The sequence below is a fragment of the Salvelinus alpinus genome, chromosome 31, assembly GCF_045679555.1.
Source record: "Salvelinus alpinus chromosome 31, SLU_Salpinus.1, whole genome shotgun sequence".
In the NCBI taxonomy this organism is placed as follows: domain Eukaryota; kingdom Metazoa; phylum Chordata; class Actinopteri; order Salmoniformes; family Salmonidae; genus Salvelinus; species Salvelinus alpinus.
The window spans coordinates 25,975,866-26,000,802 of NC_092116.1; the positions used below are offsets into that span (position 1 = coordinate 25,975,866).

The 24,937-nt window shown below is 45.6% G+C and overlaps 1 protein-coding gene across 1 annotated transcript; it reads right to left on the bottom strand.

Moving 5' to 3' along the window:
- Positions 1 to 18,946: 18,946 nt before the first annotated feature.
- Positions 18,947 to 24,914, bottom strand: LOC139561759 (ras-like protein family member 11A-like). Its single transcript, XM_071379038.1, has 5 exons — positions 24,375 to 24,914; positions 22,729 to 22,785; positions 22,439 to 22,521; positions 21,285 to 21,455; positions 18,947 to 21,121 (listed from the first exon to the last, which is right to left on the bottom strand). Exons 1-5 carry the CDS (start codon positions 24,523 to 24,525, stop codon positions 20,819 to 20,821), a joined length of 765 nt encoding a protein of 254 aa, XP_071235139.1. The 5' UTR covers positions 24,526 to 24,914; the 3' UTR covers positions 18,947 to 20,818.
- Positions 24,915 to 24,937: the final 23 nt, after the last annotated feature.

Genomic DNA, 24,937 nt, shown 5'->3' on the forward strand with positions numbered 1-24,937 from the left:
CAATAACTTCTTAACTCACCTGTATTTACGAGTTAATATACAAATACATCACTTACCATGCTAGGATGAGAAGGAGGACTAGGCTTACTTGAATTCTCCTCTATGGCGTCGCCTCCTCCGCACAAAAGTAGGCCTATCACAGAAAAGGAAAGTGTCAGCGCAGTCAAATTTATCCAAGTTACATCCTCAACGACACAAAAAAACAACGGCAAAGTTTCACATACGAGCTCAAAGACTATTGGGCCTATAGAAATGCAACGTTTTAAAACGTACATCATTTAATATTTGATTTGTATTTTGGCCTATCGAGCGAAAGTTCTTCCAGTGGGACCGGGGTGCGCCATACAAGTGAGCTGCAAATCTCATAATCCTCTCACCAGTATCATCTCAATGGCGAGTGAGGGTGTGTGACAACCCTAGCGACCTAGAACAAGTGACCCTTCAGATTATATCAAATCCAATCTTCTGCAGCCAGCTATGGTAGGCCTGTAACACCTTCCTGTGGCACTGCGGGAGTTCTTATCCTGCAGATCCATTGCAGGCCATTAGGCTAATGTGTATGCTACAATAGTGGGATAATTGACAGCAACATAATAAACATATTCTACTTCTGAACTCTCTGGGACAGACCAGAACACTGCCCCTGTAGGCTCTAGATTCCAACCTGGCATTCCATCTGGATTTCCCTTGCAGGATCTAGATTCCAACCTGGCATTCCATCTGGATTTCCCCTGCAGGCTCTAGATTCCAACCTGGCATTCCATCTGGACTGCCCCTGCAGGCTCTAGATTCCAACCTGGCATTCCATCTGGATTTCCCCTGCAGGCTCTAGATTCCAACCTGAAATTCCATCTGGATTTCCCCTGCAGGCTCTAGAATCCAACCTGGCATTCCATCTGGACTGCCCCTGCAGGCTCTAGATTCCAACCTGAAATTCCATCTGGACTGCCCCTGCAGGCTCTAGATTCCAACCTGGCATTCCATCTGGATTTCCCCTGCAGGCTCTAGATTCCAACCTGGCATTCCATCTGGATTTCCCCTACAGGCTCTAGATTCCAACCTGGCATTCCATCTGGACTGCCCCTGCAGGCTCTAGATTCCAACCTGGCATTCCATCTGGATTTCCCCTGCAGGCTCTAGATTCCAACCTGGCATTCCATCTGGATTTCCCCTGCAGGCTCTAGATTCCAACCTGGCATTCCATCTGGATTTCCCCTGCAGGCTCTAGATTCCAACCTGGCATTCCATCTGGACTGCCCCTGCAGGCTCTAGATTCCAACCTGGCATTCCATCTGGACTGCCCTTGCAGGCTCTAGATTCCAACCTGGCATTCCATCTGGATTTCCCCTGCAGGCTCTATATTCCAACCTGGCATTCCATCTGGACTGCCCCTGCAGGCTCTAGATTCCAACCTGGCATCCCATCTGGACTGCCCCTGCAGGCTCTAGATTCCAACCTGGCATTCCATCTGGATTTCCCCTGCAGGCTCTAGATTCCAACCTGGCATTCCATCTGGACTGCCCCTGCAGGCTCTAGATTCCAACCTGGCATTCCATCTGGATTTCCCCTGCAGGCTCTAGATTCCAACCTGGCATTCCATCTGGATTTCCCCTCCAGGCTCTAGATTCCAACCTGGCATTCCATCTGGATTTCCCCTGCAGGCTCTAGATTCCAACCTGGCATTCCATCTGGACTGCCCCTGCAGGCTCTAGAACCTGGCATTCCATCTGGACTGCCCCTGCAGGCTCTATATTCCAACCTGGCATTCCATCTGGATTTCCCCTTTAGGCTCTAGATTCCAACCTGGCATTCCATCAGGATTTCCCCTGTAGGCTCTAGATTCCAACCTGGCATTCCATCTGGATTTCCCCTGTAGGCTCTAGATTCCAACCTGGCATTCCATCAGGATTTCCCCTGTAGGCTCTAGATTCCAACCTGGCATTCCATCTGGATTACCCCTGTAGGCTCTAGATTCCAACCTGGCATTCCATCTGGATTTCCCCTGCAGGCTCTAGATTCCAACCTGGCATTCCATCTGGATTACCCCTGCAGGCTCTAGATTCCAACCTGGCATTCCATCTGGATTACCCCTGTAGGCTCTAGATTCCAACCTGGCATTCGATCTGGATTTCCCCTGCAGGCTCTAGATTCCAACCTGGCATTCCATCTGGATTTCCCCTGCAGGCTCTAGATTCCAACCTGGCATTCCATCTGGATTTCCCCTGCAGGCTCTAGATTCCAACCTGGCATTCCATCTGGATTTCCCCTGCAGGCTCTAGATTCCAACCTGGCATTCCATCTGGATTTCCCCTGCAGGCTCTAGATTCCAACCTGGCATTCCATCTGGATTTCCCCTGCAGGCTCTAGATTCCAACCTGGCATTCCATCTGGATTTCCCCTGTAGGCTCTAGATTCCAACCTGGCATTCCATCTGGATTTCCCCTGCAGGCTCTAGATTCCAACCTGGCATTCCATCTGGATTTCCCCTGCAGGCTCTAGATTCCAACCTGGCATTCCATCTGGACTGCCCCTGCAGGTTCTAGATTCCAACCTGGCATTCCATCTGGACTGCCCCTGCAGGCTCTAGATTCCAACCTGGCATTCCATCTGGATTTCCCCTGCAGGCTCTAGATTCCAACCTGGCATTCCATCTGGATTTCCCCTGCAGGCTCTATATTCCAACCTGGCATTCCATCTGGACTTCCCCTGCAGGCTCTAGATTCCAACCTGGCATCCCATCTGGACTGCCCCTGCAGACTCTTGATTCCAACCTGGCATTCCATCTGGATTTCCCCTGCAGGCTCTAGATTACAACCTGGCATTCCATCTGGACTGCCCCTGCAGGCTCTAGATTCCAACCTGGCATTCCATCTGGACTGCCCCTGCAGGCTCTAGATTCCAACCTGGCATTCCATCTGGATTTCCCCTGCAGGCTCTAGATTCCAACCTGGCATTCCATCTGGATTTCCCCTGCAGGCTCTAGATTCCAACCTGGCATTCCATCTGGACTGCCCCTGCAGGCTCTAGATTCCAACCTGGCATCCCATCTGGACTGCGCCTGCAGGCTCTAGATTCCAACCTGGCATTCCATCTGGATTTCCCCTCCAGGCTCTAGATTCCAACCTGGCATTCCATCTGGATTTCCCCTGCAGGCTCTAGATTCCAACCTGGCATTCCATCTGGATTTCCCCTGCAGGCTCTAGATTCCAACCTGGCATTCCATCTGGATTTCCCCTGCAGGCTCTAGATTCCAACCTGGCATTCCATCTGGACTGCCCCTGCAGGCTCTAGAACCTGGCATTCCATCTGGATTTCCCCTGCAGGCTCTAGATTCCAACCTGGCATTCCATCTGGATTTCCCCTGCAGGCTCTAGATTCCAACCTGGCATTCCATCTGGATTTCCCCTGCAGGCTCTAGATTCCAACCTGGCATTCCATCTGGACTGCCCCTGCAGGCTCTAGAACCTGGCATTCCATCTGGATTTCCCCTGCAGGCTCTAGATTCCAACCTGGCATTCCATCTGGATTTCCCCTGCAGGCTCTAGATTCCAACCTGGCATTCCATCTGGACTGCCCCTGCAGGCTCTAGATTCCAACCTGGCATTCCATCTGGACTGCCCCTGTAGGCTCTAGATTCCAACCTGGCATTCCATCTGGATTTCCCCTGTAGGCTCTAGATTCCAACCTGGCATTCCATCTGGATCTCCCCTGTAGGCTCTAGATTCCAACCTGGCATTCCATCTGGATTTCCCCTGCAGGCTCTAGATTCCAACCTGGCATTCCATCTGGACTGCCCCTGCAGGCTCTAGATTCCAACCTGGCATTCCATCTGGACTGCCCCTGCAGGCTCTAGATTCCAACCTGGCATTCCATCTGGATTTCCCCTGCAGGCTCTAGATTCCAACCTGGCATTCCATCTGGATTTCCCCTGCAGGCTCTATATTCCAACCTGGCATTCCATCTGGACTGCCCCTTCAGGCTCTAGATTCCAACCTGGCATCCCATCTGGACTGCGCCTGCAGGCTCTAGATTCCAACCTGGCATTCCATCTGGATTTCCCCTGCAGGCTCTAGATTCCAACCTGGCATTCCATCTGGACTGCCCCTGCAGGCTCTAGATTCCAACCTGGCATTCCATCTGGATTTCCCCTGCAGGCTCTAGATTCCAACCTGGCATTCCATCTGGATTTCCCCTGCAGGCTCTAGATTCCAACCTGGCATTCCATCTGGATTTCCCCTCCAGGCTCTAGATTCCAACCTGGCATTCCATCTGGATTTCCCCTGCAGGCTCTAGATTCCAACCTGGCATTCCATCTGGATTTCCCCTCCAGGCTCTAGATTCCAACCTGGCATTCCATCTGGATTTCCCCTGCAGGCTCTAGATTCCAACCTGGCATTCCATCTGGACTGCCCCTGCAGGCTCTAGAACCTGGCATTCCATCTGGATTTCCCCTGCAGGCTCTAGATTCCAACCTGGCATTCCATCTGGACTGCCCCTGCAGGCTCTAGATTCCAACCTGGCATTCCATCTGGATTTCACCTGCAGGCTCTAGATTCCAACCTGGCATTCCATCTGGACTGCCCCTGTAGGCTCTAGATTCCAACCTGGCATTCCATCTGGATTTCCCCTGTAGGCTCTAGATTCCAACCTGGCATTCCATCTGGATCTCCCCTGTAGGCTCTAGATTCCAACCTGGCATTCCATCTGGATTTCCCCTGCAGGCTCTAGATTCCAACCTGGCATTCCATCTGGATTACCCCTGCAGGCTCTAGATTCCAACCTGGCATTCCATCTGGATTACCCCTGTAGGCTCTAGATTCCAACCTGGCATTCCATCTGGATTTCCCCTGCAGGCTCTAGATTCCAACCTGGCATTCCATCTGGATTACCCCTGCAGGCTCTAGATTCCAACCTGGCATTCCATCTGGATTTCCCCTGCAGGCTCTAGATTCCAACCTGGCATTCCATCTGGATTTCCCCTGCAGGCTCTAGATTCCAACCTGGCATTCCATCTGGATTACCCCTGCAGGCTCTAGATTCCAACCTGGCATTCCATCTGGATTTCCCCTGCAGGCTCTAGATTCCAACCTGGCATTCCATCTGGATTTCCCCTGCAGGCTCTAGATTCCAACCTGGCATTCCATCTGGATTTCCCCTGCAGGCTCTAGATTCCAACCTGGCATTCCATCTGGATTTCCCCTGCAGGCTCTAGATTCCAACCTGGCATTCCATCTGGATTTCCCCTGCAGGCTCTAGATTCCAACCTGGCATTCCATCTGGATTTCCCCTGCAGGCTCTAGATTCCAACCTGGCATTCCATCTGGACTGCCCCTGCAGGCTCTAGATTCCAACCTGGCATTCCATCTGGATTTCCCCTGCAGGCTCTAGATTCCAACCTGGCATTCCATCTGGATTTCCCCTGCAGGCTCTAGATTCCAACCTGGCATTCCATCTGGATTTCCCCTGTAGGCTCTAGATTCCAAACTGGCATTCCATCTGGATTTCCCCTGTAGGCCTATATCGTCCATGGAGACTTTCTGATTTATTCGGTATGTTCCATCTGTCTTTGAAACAGATGGAAACATGGAATGCATCTGCCTTGTTTAATGGGTGTCTGCAAATGGACGTGGTGCTAGATCTTTGATGAAATTACCCTTAGACATCGATTTAAAGTCAGTGTTGTGTTTTTACCTTGTAATGGTAAATATTAAGATCTGTGAGTAAACTGATCATAGACGTGTACCAACAGTTGGGCAATTTAGCTGGTGTCTAAATGGACAGTTATTTTTCTTGAAGCTAGAGGGCAGCAGAAGACAGCAACTTCAGTGGTTCATTCTCATTTAACCTTTATTATTATTTACAATGACGGCCTACCCCGGCCAATTGTGCTCTGCTCTATGGGACTCCCAATCACAGCCTGATGTGAAACAGCCTGGATTCGAACTAGAGACTATAGGGACACCTCTTGCACTGAGATGCAGTGCCTTAGACCACTTCACCACTCTGGAGCCTGGCTAACTGTTCTATGGGATTCCCATGTGGAACCTTCTGAGCAGAGAGTTTCATTCTAGAACTCTATAATGGAATGATAGAAAACAATGCTCATTCCGCTGGTGCTTTCCTCACTCCCAGACCTACTCAACCGATTCACTGTGATAAACTAACTTGTACTATTTCCTCATTCTCCCAGACCTACTCAACCGATTCACTGTGATAAACTAACTTGTACTATTTCCTCACTCTCCCAGACCTACTCAACCGATTCACTGTGATAAACTAACTTGTACTATTTCCTCATTCTCCCAGACCTACTCAACCGATTCACTGTGATAAACTAACTTGTACTATTTCCTCATTCTCCCAGACCTACTCAACCGATTCACTGTGATAAACTAACTTGTACTATTTCCTCACTCCCAGACCTACTCAACCGATTCACTGTGATAAACTAACTTGCATTATTTGGTGTTGGGAACAAACAAGAAGATTTAAGTGAGGGAATGTAATGTTTTGGACTTGGCAAGCACTGTTTAACTTTATCTGTTCCCTTCTTCGTCTCGCTCTCTCTCTTTTCTCTCTCTCTCACTCTCCCTCTCCTTCACCCTCTCTCCTTCTCGCCTGTTCTCTCATTCTGAAAATGTCATATTAAAGTGACAGAGAGAATAAACTGTGTGAAAGAGAATTAGAGAGAGGGAAACAAAGTGACAGAAAAGAGTGTTAAGAGTGAGTGTGTGAGGGAGAGAGAGAATGAAAGATAGAAAGCTTAACACCACAGAGGTTGTAGCCTTATTAAGCAGAGGTGACATTTTCTCTCTCTCTCTCTCTCTCTCTCTCTCTCTCTCTCTCTCTCTCTCTCTCTCTCTCTCTCTCTCTCTCTCTCTCTCTCTCTCTCCCTCTCTCTCTCTCTCTCTCTCTCTCTCTCTCTCTCTCTCTCTCTCTCTCTCTCTCTCTCTCTCTCTCTCTCTCTCTCTCTCTCTCTCTCTCTCTCTCTCTCTCTCTCTCTCTCTCTCTCACTCACTCACTCACTCACTCACTCCTCCCTGACATTAGTAACATCAGCAGTCTGCCAACGCTAACAGGTCCAGATGTTAGTAGAGAGACTGACTGCCAAGGGCCGTGTTCGTTCCAAATGGCTCCCTATACAGTGCACTACTTTTGACCAGGACCCATTGAGCTCTAGTCAGAAGTAGTGCACTATGTAGGGAATAGGGTGTCATTTGAGGATGCAGATAGACTGGCTTCTCTCATGGCCTCATGAAGAGCCCAGCCCAGCCTAGTCCCCCACACCCATTACATTATAATCGGGAGTGAATTGGGGGAGTTGAATGTCCACTCCTAGATGTGGGGAGTTTCCTGTTATAGTACTACAGATTCAAGCATGGGGGATTCCTCCTTCAAATTACATACTGCTTGTGTCCCAATGGCACTCTATTCCCTATAGTGCACTTCTGGCCAAAAGATCCCTGGTCAGAAGTAGTGCCTTACATAGGGAATAGGGTGTCGTTTAGAAAACAAGCCCAGGCTTCTGCCCAGGTGAGGACAGCTGGTCCGATAGTGTAATTTTAGACTTCTCAGAAGGTCTATCTGGATGAAAAGATAGAGGATTGACGATACGATCCAAATGGCATCCGATTCCCTATATAGTGCACTACTTTTCACAAGTACCCATAGAGTTCTGGTCAAAAGTAGTGCACTATATAGGGAATAGGGGGCCATGGACATCTCCCCACAGTGTCCTGACATGCCAGTCTGGCTCTCTTCAAGGGGATGATTATTATTCAACTATAATCATACTCATCATCACAGAATGTACATTAGAGAGTCTTTAGAGGCTATCGTGTTATTGTAATGATTGTGATGATCCATTCAGAGAATGTGCTCAATGAAAACACGTTGGAAACTTATTTAGTATCAATGAACGGTTCAAATTGTTTGCAGTGACGTTTCAGTGACAAGAACCTCGGTCAAAGAATGATCTGTTCTGCCTCTTCCCTCAAGGAAAACAATTAGGAGAGGTTGAACGACCGTGTAAACAAGCCCCTACCTCACCCTTTTCTTCCCCCTCTCTCTGTTTGTTTTATTTGGAGAGGGAAAGAGGGGGAGAGAGGGAAAGGAGGGGGAGAGAGGGAAAGAGGGGGAGAGAGGGGGAGAGAGGGAGAGAGGGGGAGAGAGGGAAAGGAGGGGGAGAGAGGGAAAGAGGGGGAGAGAGGGAAAGGAGGGGGGAGAGGGAAAAGGGGGAGAGAGGGAAAAGAGGGGGGGAGAGGGAAAGGAGGGGGAGAGAGGGAAAAGAGGGGGAGAGAGGGAAAAGAGGGGGAGAGAGGGAAAGAGGGGGAGAGAGGGAAAGGAGGGGGAGAGAGGGAAAAGAGGGGGAGAGAGGGAAAAGAGGGGGAGAGAGGGAAAGAGGGGAGAGAGGGAAAGAGGGGGAGAGAGGGAAAGGAGGGGGAGAGAGGGAAAAGAGGGGGAGAGAGGGAAAGGAGGGGGAGAGGGGGAAAAGAGGGGGAGAGAGGGAAAGAGGGGGAGCGAGGGGAAAGAGGGAGGAAACGATAGGTCAGATGGAGATATAATACAGTCTCTAAGGAAGGAAAATGACTTTGGCCTCGGCTGCAGAACTCCACAGCAAATTACATCACTGATATTTCAACATGCTTCTTTATAGAATATGCACTAAAATGGCAATATGTTCATATGCATTATGTGTGCATTGAACTTTAAGGGATACTTGAATTCACATGAATTGCATATAAACATTCCTGGGTGGCAAGGGTACTATATCTCTCTCCTTCAACCATATCGACTATTAGTTTTTAATATGTTTGTATGTCCAGTGAAGCTGTTTAATTGGGCCTATATGTGGATAGATACTCAGTGAAGCTGTTTAATTGGGCCTATATGTGGATAGATACTCAGTGAAGCCGTTTAATTGGTCCTATATGTGGATAGATACTCAGTGAAGCCATTTCATATAAGGGACTACTAAGCTAGCATATGGAATTGTTTTAAGATGGTCATACCATGGATCATTTAACAATTAGGTTTCAATTTTAGGACCCCTTTAGGTCCCCCCCAAAAATATATAATTTTTGGGGGGATAAAATATTAAATTTGGGCTTTACTATAGCCTATAGAACGTTTGGGCAAGGCCCTTTCCTGTTTCAGCATGACAATGCCCCCATGCACAAAGCGAGGTCCATACAGAAATGGTTTGTTGTTTTGTTTAAAATAATAATAATATAAATAATAATAATATAAATATATATAATACACACTATCGTTCAAAAGTTTGGGGTCACTTTAGAAATGTCCTTGTTTTTGAAAGAAAAGCACATTTTCTGTCCATTAAAATAACATCAAATTGATCAGAAATACAGTGTAGACATTGTTAATGTTGTAAATGACTATTGTAGCTGGAAACGGCAGATTCTTTAATGGAATATATACATAGGTGTACAGAGGCCCATTATCAGCAACCATCACTCCTGTGTTCCAATGGCACGTTGTGTTAGCTAATCCAAGTTTATCATTTTAAAAGGGTAATTGATCATTAGAAAACCATTTTGCAAATATGTTAGCACAGCTGGAAACTGTTGTTCTGATTAAAGAAGCAATAAAACTGGCCTTCTTTAGACTAGTTGAGTATCTGGAGCATCAGCATTTGTGGGTTCGATTACAGGCTCAAAATGGCCAGAAACAAAGAACTTTCTTCTGAAATGCATCAGTCTATTCTTGTTCTGAGTATTGAAGGCTATTCAAAGAGAGAAATTGCCAAGAAACTGAAGATGGGGACCTCCTCCTTATATGTTTAATTTCACATTTGTACGTTTTATAGACAGGTCTTTTTGTACCAACAAAACCGATGCGTGCGCAACATTGAGGCAAAACAGACAGGTTTGGCTTACAATCAAAAGATTATTAACAACATGTAAACTAGGCTGTATTTCGTCTGCAAATGTTTATTGAAAACAAACATTTGCCCAATAAGCACTTGTTGTCTCTCAAATTCATCTTTACAGTTGTCAGCTAGCTAGCTAATTTGAGTCTTATTAGCCATAGAGGTGACATCAATCAAAATACCTCAAAGATGGTAACAAGAGATGGTATGAAGAACAAGATACGGCGAGAGCTGAAACAACGCGTCTATGATTCACCACACAGCAGCTTTTTGTCATTGTTGCTATAGCAATTCTATATATATATTCTGACCTTTCAGAATCACAACAACACACATCGTTGTCGTGACGATGTCAACCCACCCGTCTATAGACAGTGGTTTAATCAGTGGACAGACATCTTGTGATGAGACCCGCTTATTGACTGCCTGCTAAGTTGTGATCCTTTATCACTTATCTAAACCCCAGATTCAAATGAAAGCCCAAAGTCTTCGTAGGGAAAAGTGATGTTTGTGTGTGTGTGTGTGTGTGTGTGCGTGTGTGTGTGTGTGTGCGTGTGTGTGTGTGTTTGTGCGTTTGTGTGTGTGCGTGTGTGTGTGTGTGTGTGTTGTGTGTGTGAGTGTTGGCTGCCTCAGTGTTCATACATCAGTCAGTTTGACAGGCACGCTCAGAGGTCTTACCAGACCAGACACAGATATGACTTCTACTCCCTGCCTCTGTCTCTCTTTCTGTCTTTCTTCTTTCTCTCTCCACTTGTTCTCACTCTAACCCCTCTCTCTCATCTGCTGCTCTGCCCTTTCACTCCATCTCTCTCCTCTCTCTCTCTCTTGTTTTCTGTCTTCAACTCTCCCCTGCTCTCTGTCACCCACTTGCACCACCCCATCACTCTCACACTTAATATCTGCTCATTCCCCTCTCCCCTGCCCTCTCTCTCTCTCTCTCTCCCTTATCTGTCTCCCCTGGCCTCTCTCTCTCTCTGCCTTATCTGTCTCCCCTGGCCTCTCTCTCTCCCTTATCTGTCTCCCCTGGCCTCTCTCTCTCCCTTATCTGTCTCCCCTGGTCTCTCTCTCTGCCTTCTCTCTCTCCCTTGGCCTCTCTCTCTCCCTTATCTGTCTCCCCTGGCCTCTCTCCCTTATCTGTCTCCCCTGGCCTCTCTCCCTTATCTGTCTCCCCTGGCCTCTCTCCCTTATCTGTCTCTCCTGGCCTCTCCCCTGGCCCCTCTCTCTCTGCCTTATCTGTCTCCCCTGGCCTCTCTCTCTCTGCCTTATCTGTCTCCCCTGGCCTCTCTCTCTCTGCCTTATCTGTCTCCCCTGGCCTCTCTCTCTCCCTATCTGTCTCCCCTGGCCTCTCTCCCTTATCTGTCTCCCCTGGCCTCTCTCCCTTATCTGTCTCCCCTGGCCTCTCTCTCTCTCCCTTATCTGTCTTCCCTGGCCTCCTCCTCTCTCCCTTATCTGTCTCCCCTGGCCTCTCTCTCTCCCTTATCTGTCTCCCCTGGCCTCTCTCTCTCTCCCTTATCTGTCTCCCCTGGCCTCTCTCTCTCCCTTTCTGTCTCCCCTGGCATCTCTCTCTCCCTTATCTGTCTCCCCTGGCCTCTCTCTCTCCCTTTCTGTCTCCCCTGGCCCCTCTCTCTTCCTTATCTGTCTCCCCTGGCCTCTCTCTCTCCCTTGTCTGTCTCCCCTGGCCTCTCTCTCTCCTTTATCTGTCTCCCCTGGCCTCTCTCTCTCCCTTATCTCTCTCCTCTGGCCTCTCTCCCTCTCCCCTGGCCTTTCTCTCTCTCCCTTATCTGTCTCCCCTGGCCTCTCTCTCTCCCTCCCTTATCTCTCTCCCCTGGCCTCTCCCATGGCCTTTCTCTCTCTCCCTTATCTGTCTCCCCTGGCCTCTCTCTCTCTCCTCTCTCTCTCTCCCCTGGCCTCTCCCCTTCTCCCCTGGCCTTTCTCTCTCTCCCTTATCTGTCTTCCCCGGCCTCTCTCTCTCCCCTCTCTCTCTCTCCCCTGGCCTCTCTCTCTCTCCCTTGGCCTCTCTCTCTCCTCCTTTCCCCTGGCCTTTCTCTCTCCCTCATCTCCTCACCTGGCTTTTCTCTCACTCCCCCTCTCCCCCTATCCCCTGGCCTTTCTCTCTCCCTCCTTTATCTCTCTCCCCTGGTCTCTCCCCCTCTCCCCTGGCCTTTCTCTCCCCCTCCTCTCCTCACCTGGCCTTTCTCTCACTCACCCTCTCCCCTAGCCTCTCTCCCCCTCCCCTCCTCCCCTGCCTCTTTCCCAATGTAATCCCTTAATCTATTAAATTCAATTTAAGGGCTTTATTGGCCTGTGAAACATATGTTTACATTGCCAAAGCAAGTGAAGTAGATAATAAACAAAAGTGAAATAAACAATAAAAATTAACAGTAAACATTACACTCAGAAGTTCCAAAATAATAAAGACATTTCAAATGTCATATTATGTCTATATACAGTGTTGTAACAATCTGCAAATAAAGTACAAAAGGGAAAATAAATAAAAATAAATATGGGTTGTATTTACAATAGTGTTTGTTCTTCACTGGTTGCCCTTTTCTTGTGGCAACAGGTCACAAATCTTGCTGCTGTGATGTCACACTGTGGTGTTTCACACAGTAGATATGGGAGTTTATCAAAATTGGGTTTGTTTTTGAATTCTTTCTGGATCTGTGTAATCTGATGGAAATATGTGTCTCTAATATGGTCATACATTTGGCAGGAGGTTAGGAAGTGCAGCTCAGTTTCCACCTCATTTTGTGGGCAGTGTGCACATAGCCTGTCTTCTCTTGAGAGCCAGGTCTGCCTACGGCGGCCTTTCTCAATAGCAAGGCTATGCTCACTGAGTCTGTACATAGTCAAAGCTTTGCTTAAGTTTGGGTCAGTCACAGTGGTCAGGTATTCTGCCACTGTGTACTCTCTGTTTAGGGCCAAATAGCATTCTAGTTTGTTCTGATTTTTTTGTTAATTCTTTCCAATGTGTAATTATCTTTTTGTTTTCTAATGATTTGGTTGGGTCTAATTGTGTTGCTCTGTGGGGTCTGTTTGTGAACAGAGCCCCAGAACCAGCTTACTTAGGGGACTCTTCTCCAGGTTTATCTCTCTGAAGGTGATGGCTTTGTTATGGAAGGTTTTGGAATTGCTTCATTTTAGGTGGTTGTAGAATTTAACAGCTCTTTTTTCTTTGGTGGATTTTGATAATTAGCGGGTATTGGTGTTTTGGTATTTTATTAGGATCCCCATTAGCTGTTGCAAAAGCAGCAGCTACTCTTCCTGGGGTCCACACAAAACATGAAACATAATACAGAATGACATAATGCAGAACATCATCAGATAAGAACAGCTCAAGGACAGAACTACATACATTTTTAAAAAGGCACACGTAGCCTACATATCAATGCAGACACACAAACTATCTAGGTCAAATAGGGGAGAGGTGTTGTGCCGTGAGGTGTTGCTTTATCTGTTTTTTGAAACCAGGTTTGCTGTTTATTTGAGCAATATGAGATGGAAGGAAGTTCCATGCAATAAGAGCTCTATATAACACTGTACGTTTTCTTGAATTTGTTCTGGATTTGGGGACTATGAAAAGACCCCTGGTGGCATATCTGGGTATCAGCCTAATTCTGGATATTTTTGTATAATTTTGCATGCAGAGTCTCAATTTGGTGTTTGTCCCATTTTGTGAATTCTTGGTTGGTGAGCGGACCGCACAACCATAAAGGGCAATGGGTTCTATAACTGATTCAAGTATTTTTTGCCAGATCCTAATTGGTATGTCGAATTGTATGCTCCTTTTGATGGCATAGAATGCCCTTCTAGTTTTTTGTGTGCTCTAGATGGAATTTGTATTTGTGGTCCTGGCAACTGGACATTTTTTGGAACACCATTATTATCTCATATTTTACTGAGATTTACTGTCAGGGCCCAGGTCTGACAGAATATGTGTAGAGGATCTAGGTGCTGCTGTAGGCCCTCCTTGGTTGAGGACAGAAGCACCAGATCATCAGCAAACAGTAGACATTTGACTTCAGATTCTAGTAGGGTGAGGCCGGGTGCTGCAGCCTGTTCTAGTGCCCTCGCCAATTCGTTGATATATATGTTGAAGAGGGTGGGGCTTAAGCTGCATCCCTGTCTCACCCCACGGCCCTGTGGAAAGAAATGTGTGTTTTTAGCCAATTTTATGCGCACACTTGTTGTTTGTGTACATGGATTTTAAAATGTTGTATGTTTTTCCCCCAACACCACCTTCCATCAATATGTATAGCAGACCCTCATGCCAAATTGAGTCAAAAGCTTTTTTTAAATCAACAAAGCATGAGAAGACTTTGCCATTGTTTTGGTTTGTTTGTGTTTTTGTCAATTAGGGTGTGCAGGGTGAATACGTGGTCTGTCGTATGGTAAATTGGTAAAAAGGCGATTTGACATTTGCTCAGTACATTGTTTTCACTGAGGAAATGTATGAATCTGCTGTTAATGACAATGCAGAGGATTTTCCCAAAGTTACTGTTGACGCATATCCCACGGTAGTATTGGGGTCAAATTTGTCTCCACTTTTGGATTGAGGTTATCAGTCCTTGGTTCCAAATATTGGGGAAGATGCCAGAGCTAAGGATGATGTTAAAGAGTTTAAGTATAGCCAATTGAAATTTGTTGTCTGTATATTTTATCATTTCATTGAGGATACCATCAACACCACAGGCCTTTTAGGTTGGAGAGTTTGTATTTTGTCCTGTAGTTCATTCAATGTAATTGGAGAATCCAGTGGGTTCTGGTAGTCTAATAGTTGATTCTAAGATTTGTATTTGATTATGTTTATGTTTTTGCTGTTTGTTCTTTGTTATAGAGCCAAAAAGATTGGAGAAGTGGTTTACCCATACATCTCTGTTTTGGATAGATAACTCTTCATGTTGTTGTTTGTTTAGAGTTTTCCAATGTCCTAGAAGTGGTTAGAGTCTATTGATTCTTCAGTTACCTTGAGCTGATTTCTGACGTGCTGTTCCTTCTTTTTCCGTAGTTATTTTTGTATTGTTTTAGTGATTCACCAGAGTGAAGGTGTAGGCTCAGGTTTTCTGTGTCTCTATGTTTTTGGTTGGATAGGTTTCTCAATTTCTTTCTTAGGTTTTTGCATTCTTCATCAAACCATTTGTCATTGTTGTTAATTTTCTTCAGTTTTCTGTTTGAATTTGTTTGATATGATAGGGAAGTTGAGAGGTCAAATGTACTGTTTAGGTTTTCTATGGCCAAGTTTACACCTTCACTATTACAGTGGGAACGTTTTGTCCAGGAAGTTGTCTAAAAAGGATTACATTTGTTGTTGCCTAAATGTTTTTTGGTAGATTTCCACACTACTTTCCTTCCATCTATAGCATTTCTTAATATTATTCAGCTCCTTTGGCTTTGATGCCTCATGACTGAGTATTGCTCTGTTCAAGTAGACTGTGATTTTGCTGTGATCTGATAGGGGTGTCAGTGGGCTGACTGTGAATGCTCTGAGAGACTCTGGGTTGAGGTCAGTGATAAAGTAGTCTGCAGTACTACTGCCAAGAGATGAGCTATAGGTGTACCTACCATAAGAGTCCCCTCAAAGCCTACCATTGACTATGTACATACCCAGCGTGCGACAGAGCTGCAGGAGTTGTGACCCGTTTTTGTTGGTTATGTTGTTGTAGTTGTGTCTAGGGGGGCATATGGGGGAGGGAATGCTGTCACCTCCAGGTAGGTGTTTGTCCCCCTGTGTGCTGAGGCTGTCAGGTTCTTGTCCAGTTCTGGCATTTAGGTCTCCACAGACTAGTACATGTCCCTGGGCCTGGAAATTGTTGATTTCCCTCTTCAGGATGGAGAAGCTGTCTTCATTAAAGTATGGGGATTCTAGTGGGGGGATATAGGTAGCACACAGGATGACATTTTTCTCTGTTGAGATCATTTCCTCAACTAATTTCTAGCCGAATGTAAAATGTTCCTGTTTTGATTAATTTAATATTTTAGGTCTGCTCTATAACAAATGAGCATACCCCCTGAGTCCCTTCCCTGTTTCACATCTGGTAGTTTTGTGGATGGGACTACCAGCTCTCTGTAACCTAGAGGGCAACTAGTGGGTCCATATCCTCTATACCATGTTCCTTGTAGGATGAAAATGTCTGTATTTCTGATTTCTTTGGTGAAGTCCAGCTTCCTGCTCTCCATCCCCTCCCCCCTCATCCCAGTTTCTCTCATCCCAGGAGGTTATTCTCTTTCTCCCTTGCCCCCTCTCTCTATCTATCTCCTCTCTCTCTCTCTCTCCTCTCTATCTCTCGCTCTCTCTCTCTCTGTCTCCTCTCTATCCTCTCCTCTCTCTTTCTCTCTCTTTCTCCTCCTCATCCACCCCCTCCACTCATCCCAGGAGGTTATTGTCTGGTTGAGTGTTCTCCCGGTCTCCAAACCACCACATCCTGCCTAATCTGATAACGAGAGGCGCTGACAACCTCGCCCTCTCTAACACACTCACACACACACAACACGTAAACACACACACACACACACACACACACACACACACACACACACACACACACACACACACACACACACACACACACACACACACTAACGAGACCAACAGCTGTTCCATGTACAGCAACACATTCCTTTAGAACACATTCCACGTTCCATGTTTCACGTTCTAATCCCTCTCATAGCGAGACTTCCCATATTCATCACATTTTATTGATGAGCTCTCTCACAACTATCCTGCTTTCACAGTGATAGAGACATACTAGAGATGCTAGTTTACAGATCAAGAGGAATAGGAGGAAGTGGGAAGCTCTCCCTCTGATGGTTAGATTCAGAGGGTAATCTGATCATGGATCTGTGGGGCAGATTCTACCCCAAGGGAGGGCGAGGCCCATTATCAGAAGACAGGAAGTTATCAATTTGATCTGTCAAGGAGAATGATCTCATTGGTTAATCTGTCAAAGGGAGTGATCTCATTGGCTATGTTGTCAGCGATGGTGGTGAAGGACAGGAGAGAGTTGTCCAGTGGAAGATGATAGAGGAGATCATCAATAACTGCTTATTGCGGTATAGGGAAGGTGAAGGTCATTATTACACACATGGACACACCCTCTTTGAGATGCTTGACAGAAAATTATGAATAGCTTTTTTTGTGTCATGTTTTGAAATCATTTGTGGGGATACAAATTATCTTTATCAGCCCTTTATTGAATATTTTAGTCAGTGAATACATTGGCAAACTGTAGCTTATTGTTGTACCATTTCAGTAATCTTTTCTCATTGGTACTATTGCAACCAAGCCTCCCAGATGAGGCCCTAGGCGACAGCACCAGTTCCACTGCAGTCCCAAGAGGAATTCAACAACAAACAGGGCTATATCCATCATCAGGCCATGTCATAGACTGTTACATTCACACACGCACGCACGCACGCACGCACACACACACACACCGTGAAAAACAAGGAAGGGAAAGATCAACAGAGTTGACGTGGAAAAATTCACAAATGTGGCAAATCTCCACTAACTCATACACACACCAGAATGATTCCTCCCATGGTCCTAGTAAAACAATCTCCACTAACTCATACACACACCAGAATGATTCCTCCCGTGGTCCTAGTAAAACAATCTCCACTAACTCATACACACACCAGAATGATTCCTCCCGTGGTCCTAGTAAAACAATCTCCACTAACTCACACCAGAATGATTCCTCCCGTGGTCCTAGTAAAACAATCTCCACTAACTCATACACACACCAGAATGATTCCTCCCGTGGTCCTAGTAAAACAATCTCCACTAACTCACACCAGAATGATTCCTCCCGTGGTCCTAGTAAAACAATCTCCACTAACTCATACACACACCAGAATGATTCCTCCCGTGGTCCTAGTAAAACAATCTCCACTAACTCACACCAGAATGATTCCTCCCGTGGTCCTAGTAAAACAATCTCCACTAACTCATACACACACCAGAATGATTCCTCCCGTGGTCCTAGTAAAACAGCATATGGAAGCCATTCAACTTCCCAGGTACATTGGAGCTCAGAGAGGGATCGAGACAGACAGACAGGAGTGTGCGTGTCTGTGTGAAGCTATGTGTCTGTGTGTGTAAGAGAAAGAAAGGGGGCAGAAGGAGGGTTTATGTTCATCATTCAATAGTGAGCCTTCGGATGTGTGTGTGTGTGTGTGTGTGTGTGTGTGTGTTCTTGTGAACCATCTGTGTGTATTTATGCATGCAAGACAGGCAAGTGTGTTTCTGCTAATGTGGGAACTTGTAACCAGAGGCTTTCACAGATTCCCATTCATTCCTTATCTTTGTGTGTGTGTGTGTGTGTGTGTGTCTTCCACTGTGGGCCAAGGCCAACTAATAATAGAGGAACAGTTAGTCCTCCATGACAGATTTGGCCCTCTGTGCTGTGTGAGCCCTCAGGAAGATACTCTGAGATAAAATTATGAGATAATACAAGACTTGCAGAGAGCTGTGTTCAGAGCTCTTCTTCTGTGGTGAGCTGGGTACATGTTGCTACTGTCAGAGCTCTTATTCTATGGTGGGCCGGGGCCATGTTGCTACTGTCAGAGCTCTTCTGCTATGGTGGGCCGGGGCCATGTTGCTACTGTCTGGCTCATCTGGTAGGTATTCAGACACACTTGGAGGGAAATAAGGGTACGTTTGCGTCCCAAATGGCACCCTATTTCCTACATAGTGCACTACTTTTAACAGAGCCTATTCTGGATATAGTGTGTTACTTTTGACCACATGGGCCCATAGTAGTGCACTATATATGGAATATGGTGCCATTTGGGATAAAACCTTAAATACTAAGTGTTTCTGTTACTATGTGTAACATATGTGTCATTATTGGTTGGTAAGTCACGCTGTGAAATTACAGTGGGGGCTGACTGTTGGCTCTGGGAGGATAGCTGGAATGAGGGCTCCGGTGCCAGGGGCATACCGGAAGAGGGTCTTTATAATGGCTGTGTGTGTGTGTGTTGCTGAGAGACAGGAAGAGAAGGAAATTAAAATGGTTGAAGAATGAGGTCAATTCTCTCTCATTTCTGACTTCAAAACAAGTTCAAATTTCTTTATTAGCATTTCTAAACTACATCTCAAACATCTCGGTCGTGTTAAATAGAGCACTCACAGGAAAACGGCTTAAAACACTTTGCAGAGAAAAATAAAATAAAAGTGTTTCTTATTGGACAAGTCCAGGTAGTCCCTCCTTGTTTAAGTCCGTTTTGTCCCTAATGAACATGACCCAGCAAAGCAATACTCAGCCACTATAGTGAAATGAATCCTTCTACTGAGACACACTGATTCATTTTATAGGTCAAAGGTCAGAGGTTAAAAGGTTGTTGTGTGTGTTTCTCTATGGAGGTGGTTGGGGGCCAACGACCAGATTCACAGAAACAAATTCCAGATGCTGAGGAATGTGTCGTTATCGTGAACACTGTGCCCCAGTAACCCTGACCCTGACCCTGTGCCCCAGGCGTCCTTGTGTGTGTCCGTGCGTGTGTCTGTGTATCCGTGCGAGTCTGGGGGAACTGGGCGCTCCCTAACCTCTGGTGTGTTCCACAAAACTCTGACACAGCAGATAGAGGTGAAAGGTCATGAGAACTCCGATTTGACATGTCTCTCCAATGTGTGAGTCCCAAATGGCTCCCTTATATAGTGCACTACATTTGACCAGAGCCCTGTGGGTAGTGCACTATATAGGAAATAGGGTGCCAATCGGAACACAGCCCATGTCTCTTCCTCTCTGGTCTCTTATTAAAAAGATATATCCGTCCCAAATGGAGCCTGTACATGTTGCTCTAAAGGGTCCTGACTAGGGTGGCAAAATTACAGCAACTTCCCCCCCAATACCCTGGTTTACCAGAAATCCTGATTATTCCCTCCTGATTCCAGGAAAGTTCCAACCAGGATTTCTGGTAAACCCAGAAATGTAGGAAGTTAGCAGACTTTTGCAAGCAGTGACCCTAGGCCTGACAGAGGTTTGTCTGAAGTTCCCCCTATAAGCTCTGATCTATGTTCATGCTAGTGCTAATGGTAGGGTAAACTGATCCTATATCTGCGGTTAGAGACTGTTCAGAGGGAATCAGGTTGGTTCAGATAAGTACAGACCAGGATGGTCCTCTGTAGCTCAGCAGGTAGAGCATGAGGCTTGTAACGCCAGGGTTGTGGGTTCGATTCCCGGGACCACCCATAGGTAAAAATGTATGTACGCATGACTAAGTCTCTTTGGATAAAAGTCTGCTATAAAACAGATCATATTTAAATGTCAAGGACATGTAATTGCTAAATAAACATTTAATTAACCATGGCCTACCCATGTTTTTCCATTTTCAAAATATATGCGTCTCAAACGCACCCTATTCCCTACATAGTGCACTACTTGACCCTGGTTGAAGATAGTGCACTAAATTGGGAATGGGGTGCCATTGGGGATGCAAACATCGGTTTGTTTTGCTTCTGGGTACAGTACATTTTCAGATGACATTCATTCAATACAAATGTATCAGACGCAAGAAGAGTAGGCTAGTGCGTGACAGCTCAGATCTCAGAGTAGCCTATGATTGGTCCGTTAGGCCTGTCAGTCAAAGTCAGTATTTCAGGCTCCTCTGTCACCATTGGTTAGACTGTCAGAATGGTATGTGATGTCAAAAGCCTCATAGCACACTGTTTTGTTGGAAGTCTTGGGCCTTGCTGTCTCTGTGCCATTCCTTCCACAAGGGGAACCTCTATCTTAATGTTCCATTCCAATCCAAAGAAATACAATAACCGTTGTTTCCCTCTTCTCACTGTTCCAATGAAATGCTCCATTTGAAAAAAATTGTTCCATTCATTATCATACAACGACATCACAGGAGAGTCAACTGGGCTCAATCCAGAATTCCAATTACAGAACATGTAGAATTATTATTTTTTAAATCCCATCGTCATCACAAGGTGTTAGTGGAAGACTTTCCCTTAGAGGACAGCACCTGTCGAAATCTCCTCTTCAGCTCCTGCATGTTGGGGGACTTGGGCCGGGCCAGGTGCAGTCCCCCTCTCCTTTTCTCCCCGTTAACCCCGCCCAGCGCCCGGCTCACCTCGCCACAGAGGTGCAGGAAGGCGGCGTGGACCCCATCGTGGTTCTCCCTGGCAGACGCCTCAAAGTATGGCCCACCCAGAGAGGCTGCTAACGTCTCGCCCTCGTCAGCCGGCACCTGGCGGGCACGGAGGAGGTCGCTCTTGTTGCCTACCTGTGAGGAGAGGAGAGAAGGATTAGAGAAATGTTAAGGCGACATCCAGAAATACTTCCTGAAAAAAGGTTATCTATTTAGACACCAGTATGACAAGGACATACCTGGAGACTTAAATAATAATAAAAACATCAATCTCCAGTAATATAACAGTCAAACCCACCAGTATAACAGGTATGTTCCCTGCAGGGTGGATGCGTCTGACGTGCTGGTAGAGAGGCTGTATGGTTCTATAACTGCTGTGGTCGGTGATGGAGAACACCAGGACGTATCCATCAGCCCAGTAGATAGACCTGTTGATCTGCTCCTGACAATATAGCCCCTCTGCATCGTCCTGGGGGGGGGGGAATAGAGCATGTCACATCTGTCTGTCTCTAATACTCAAAACCCACTGGTACAGACTGATGTAGACAGTGATGCTTTCATCTGCCCTCCTACACTAGCCTATTTATTAGTGTTATTGTGAGAAGCCTGCTTATGGTTATTATTCTGAGATTATGGAGAAGACAGACAGAACGCCCTCTTTACCTCAGATTGTAGTTTGTTTACAAAACCAGGCCTTTGAAGAGGTGGTTAGTTTTCAAAGTGAGTTTGATAAATGAATGGGAGACTCCCTTAGGGAGTCACTGAACTCTTCACAGCCACTACAGAGTAGAGAAAAATGACTGGGATATGCCCCGGTACTGGATGTAGGCTCATGTCCACAAAGGGTCTCAAAATAGGAGTGCTGATCAGGTCCTAACCTGCCCATATAATCTCATTCATTGTGATCTAAAAGGGTGTAACTGATCCTAGATCAGCACTCTACTCAGAGGCTTTATAGGGGCCCTGGTCTACTGTAACATGATATATTCTTACTGATAATGAAGAATGGAAAATGAGGAGATGTTTCCACTTGTTATATCCAGACCTGGGTCAAATACATACATAGGCTACTGTATGTCAAATACTTTTTGCGATTGAACCAATACAATGGAATAGTCAAAGTGCTATCTGTGTGAGAACATCCTAAAGAAGGAGGTTAGAAGACCTCTATCCCAAGGGAGACTTGGCATGTAATTTAAAGTATTTGACATTTGAAAGTATTTGACCCCACGTCTGGTTAGATAGACCCCTAGGCTGTAGCGAGGAGCAGCAGTTACCTTTAGACTAGAGACACCGGGGCGTTCCAAATGATACCCTAATCCCATTGTAGTGCACTTCTTCTGACCAGTGCACATAAGAATCTGGAGAAAAGTATTGCACTGTATAGAGAATCGGGTGCCATTTTGGGACACTTCATTATGTGCTTAGAGAGAGAGAGAGAGAGAGACCTACCTGTAGAGAGACACAGGGTGTGTCCTGAACCTGCAGTGAGACCTGTTCTCCATCTAGATTGATCTTTCTGGAGTAAAGGGCCCCTGAAAAACAGAGATTAGCAACGCGCATGATGGATAGATATGCAACAAATGAATGATGATGCAACACATTAGGATGCCTTGTACTGACTGGTTGTTTTTAAACACAGGAGGCTATAGTAAACTAGTGTGTGGCTATTTCAACATTTTTACAATGTGAAATGACAGATATTATATGAGTGTGCACTGTGAGAATGATACAAATCCTACCTGTGTTTGCTTCATAGTCCCCAATGAACCTCTTGGTCAGGAACCTGACTATCAAAGCTGTGAACAAAACAACGAGATGAATAGTCTCCAGTGAGTAACACCTTGAGAATAATACTGCAGGCGACATATCTTTCATTGTTGACATACGAGAATAATGCAGGCTACATATCTTTCATTGTTGACATACGAGAATACTGCAGGCTACATATCTTTCATTGTTGACATAAGAGAATACTGCAGGCTACATATCTTTCATTGTTGACATAAGAGAATACTGCAGGCTACATATCTTTCATTGTTGACATAAGAGAATACTGCAGGCTACATATCTTTCATTGTTGACATACGAGAATACTGCAGGCTACATATCTTTCATTGTTGACATACGAGAATACTGCAGGCTACATATCTTTCATTGTTGACATACGAGAATACTGCAGGCTACATATCTTTCATTGTTGACATACGAGAATACTGCAGGCTACATATCTTTCATTGTTGACATACGAGAATACTGCAGGCTACATATCTTTCATTGTTGACATAAGAGAATAATGCAGGCTACATATCTTTCATTGTTGACATACGAGAATAATGCAGGCTACATATCTTTCATTGTTGACATACGAGAATACTGCAGGCTACATATCTTTCATTGTTGACATAAGAGAATACTGCAGGCTACATATCTTTCATTGTTGACATACGAGAATAATGCAGGCTACATATCTTTCATTGTTGACATAAGAGAATAATGCAGGCTACATATCTTTCATTGTTGACATAAGAGAATAATGCAGGCTACATATCTTTCATTGTTGACATAAGAGAATACTGCAGGCTACATATCTTTCATTGTTGACATACGAGAATACTGCAGGCTACATATCTTTCATAGTTGACATGGCCTGCTCCTTAGGTGGTATAGACCAGCTTCCCATCAGTCTGTCTGCATCCAGACACAAATTGGCCCTATTCCCTACATAGGGGTTTAGTTAAAAGTAGTGCACTATGGGCCCTGGTCAATTGTAGTGCACTATATAGGGAATCGCTGGTGACACTGTTTACCACAAGTTATCCAACTGGCACACCAGACAGTGTGTAGCCTAGAGGCCTGTCCTACAGAGTACAGACATAGCCGAATACAATATCTAAGTCACTTGTGTCAAACTCATTCCACCGAGGGCCAAGTGGCTGCGGGTTTTCGCTCCTCCCTTGTACTTGATTGACGAATTAAGGTCACTAATGTGTAAAGAACTCCCCTCACCTGGTTGTCTAGTTTTTAATTGAAATGAAAAAAGAAATGAAAAAACACCCGCAGACAACAGACCCTCCATGGAATGAGTTTCACACCCCTGATTGAAGTGATAGGTGGAAATATGAATAGGTACAATTTGTTTAAAAATCGACATGGATTGTCTGCATAATAAAAGGATTTGTAGCCAATCCGTTTGACAAACTAATGCAAATTAATTATTTTCATTCTAGCCTTCATTCTCTATTTGCATAGGAAAATTACTTATAGGCCTAAAATTGATAACTTTATTTATATATACACACACAAACTTTCACATTGATTCTTGTTTTCAGATTCCAAAAGTGCGCTGCAGCGCACTTCTCAAAAAGTTATTAACCATGTCCCCTACCTGTTTTCCCGACGTTGCTCGCTCCCAAAACCACAATCTTTACGTTTTTGTTGGGCACGCAGTCTAGAACGGGATACTCCGGTATTGGAACTAGCAGAAAGTTGCTAGAACCACTATTCATTGTTCTCGGTGGGTCGACAAGAAGACGCATTTAGAAGCCCCTTGCGAGTCCAGTCTGGGAATGCCGTTCCTCTTTCTCCTCGTCCCCCCCCAACTGCTAAAATATTCCACTGTCTCTCGATGCACCCGATCTCGATAAGAACAGAAATTATAATCGTCTCCTCTGGCTGCTACTTCGAAACAATCATGCCTACCGTTTGAAGATCCCTTGCATTGAGTGCTAAACAAATTGACATAATCAAGTTTCTTTTGGCGCCCATGGTCCTAGACCGTTAGGCTATCCGATTGTAGATTGTATCTTTGGAACCGTTATTTCACATAGGATAAATAGAGACAGAGCACCGAACGGTCATATAAACCACGAAGGGCAGACAAGTCAATCCCGCCACTTCCCGAGCCCGCAGCAGTTGTTAGTCAAGTGAGAGAAGAGTCAGACAAACCGG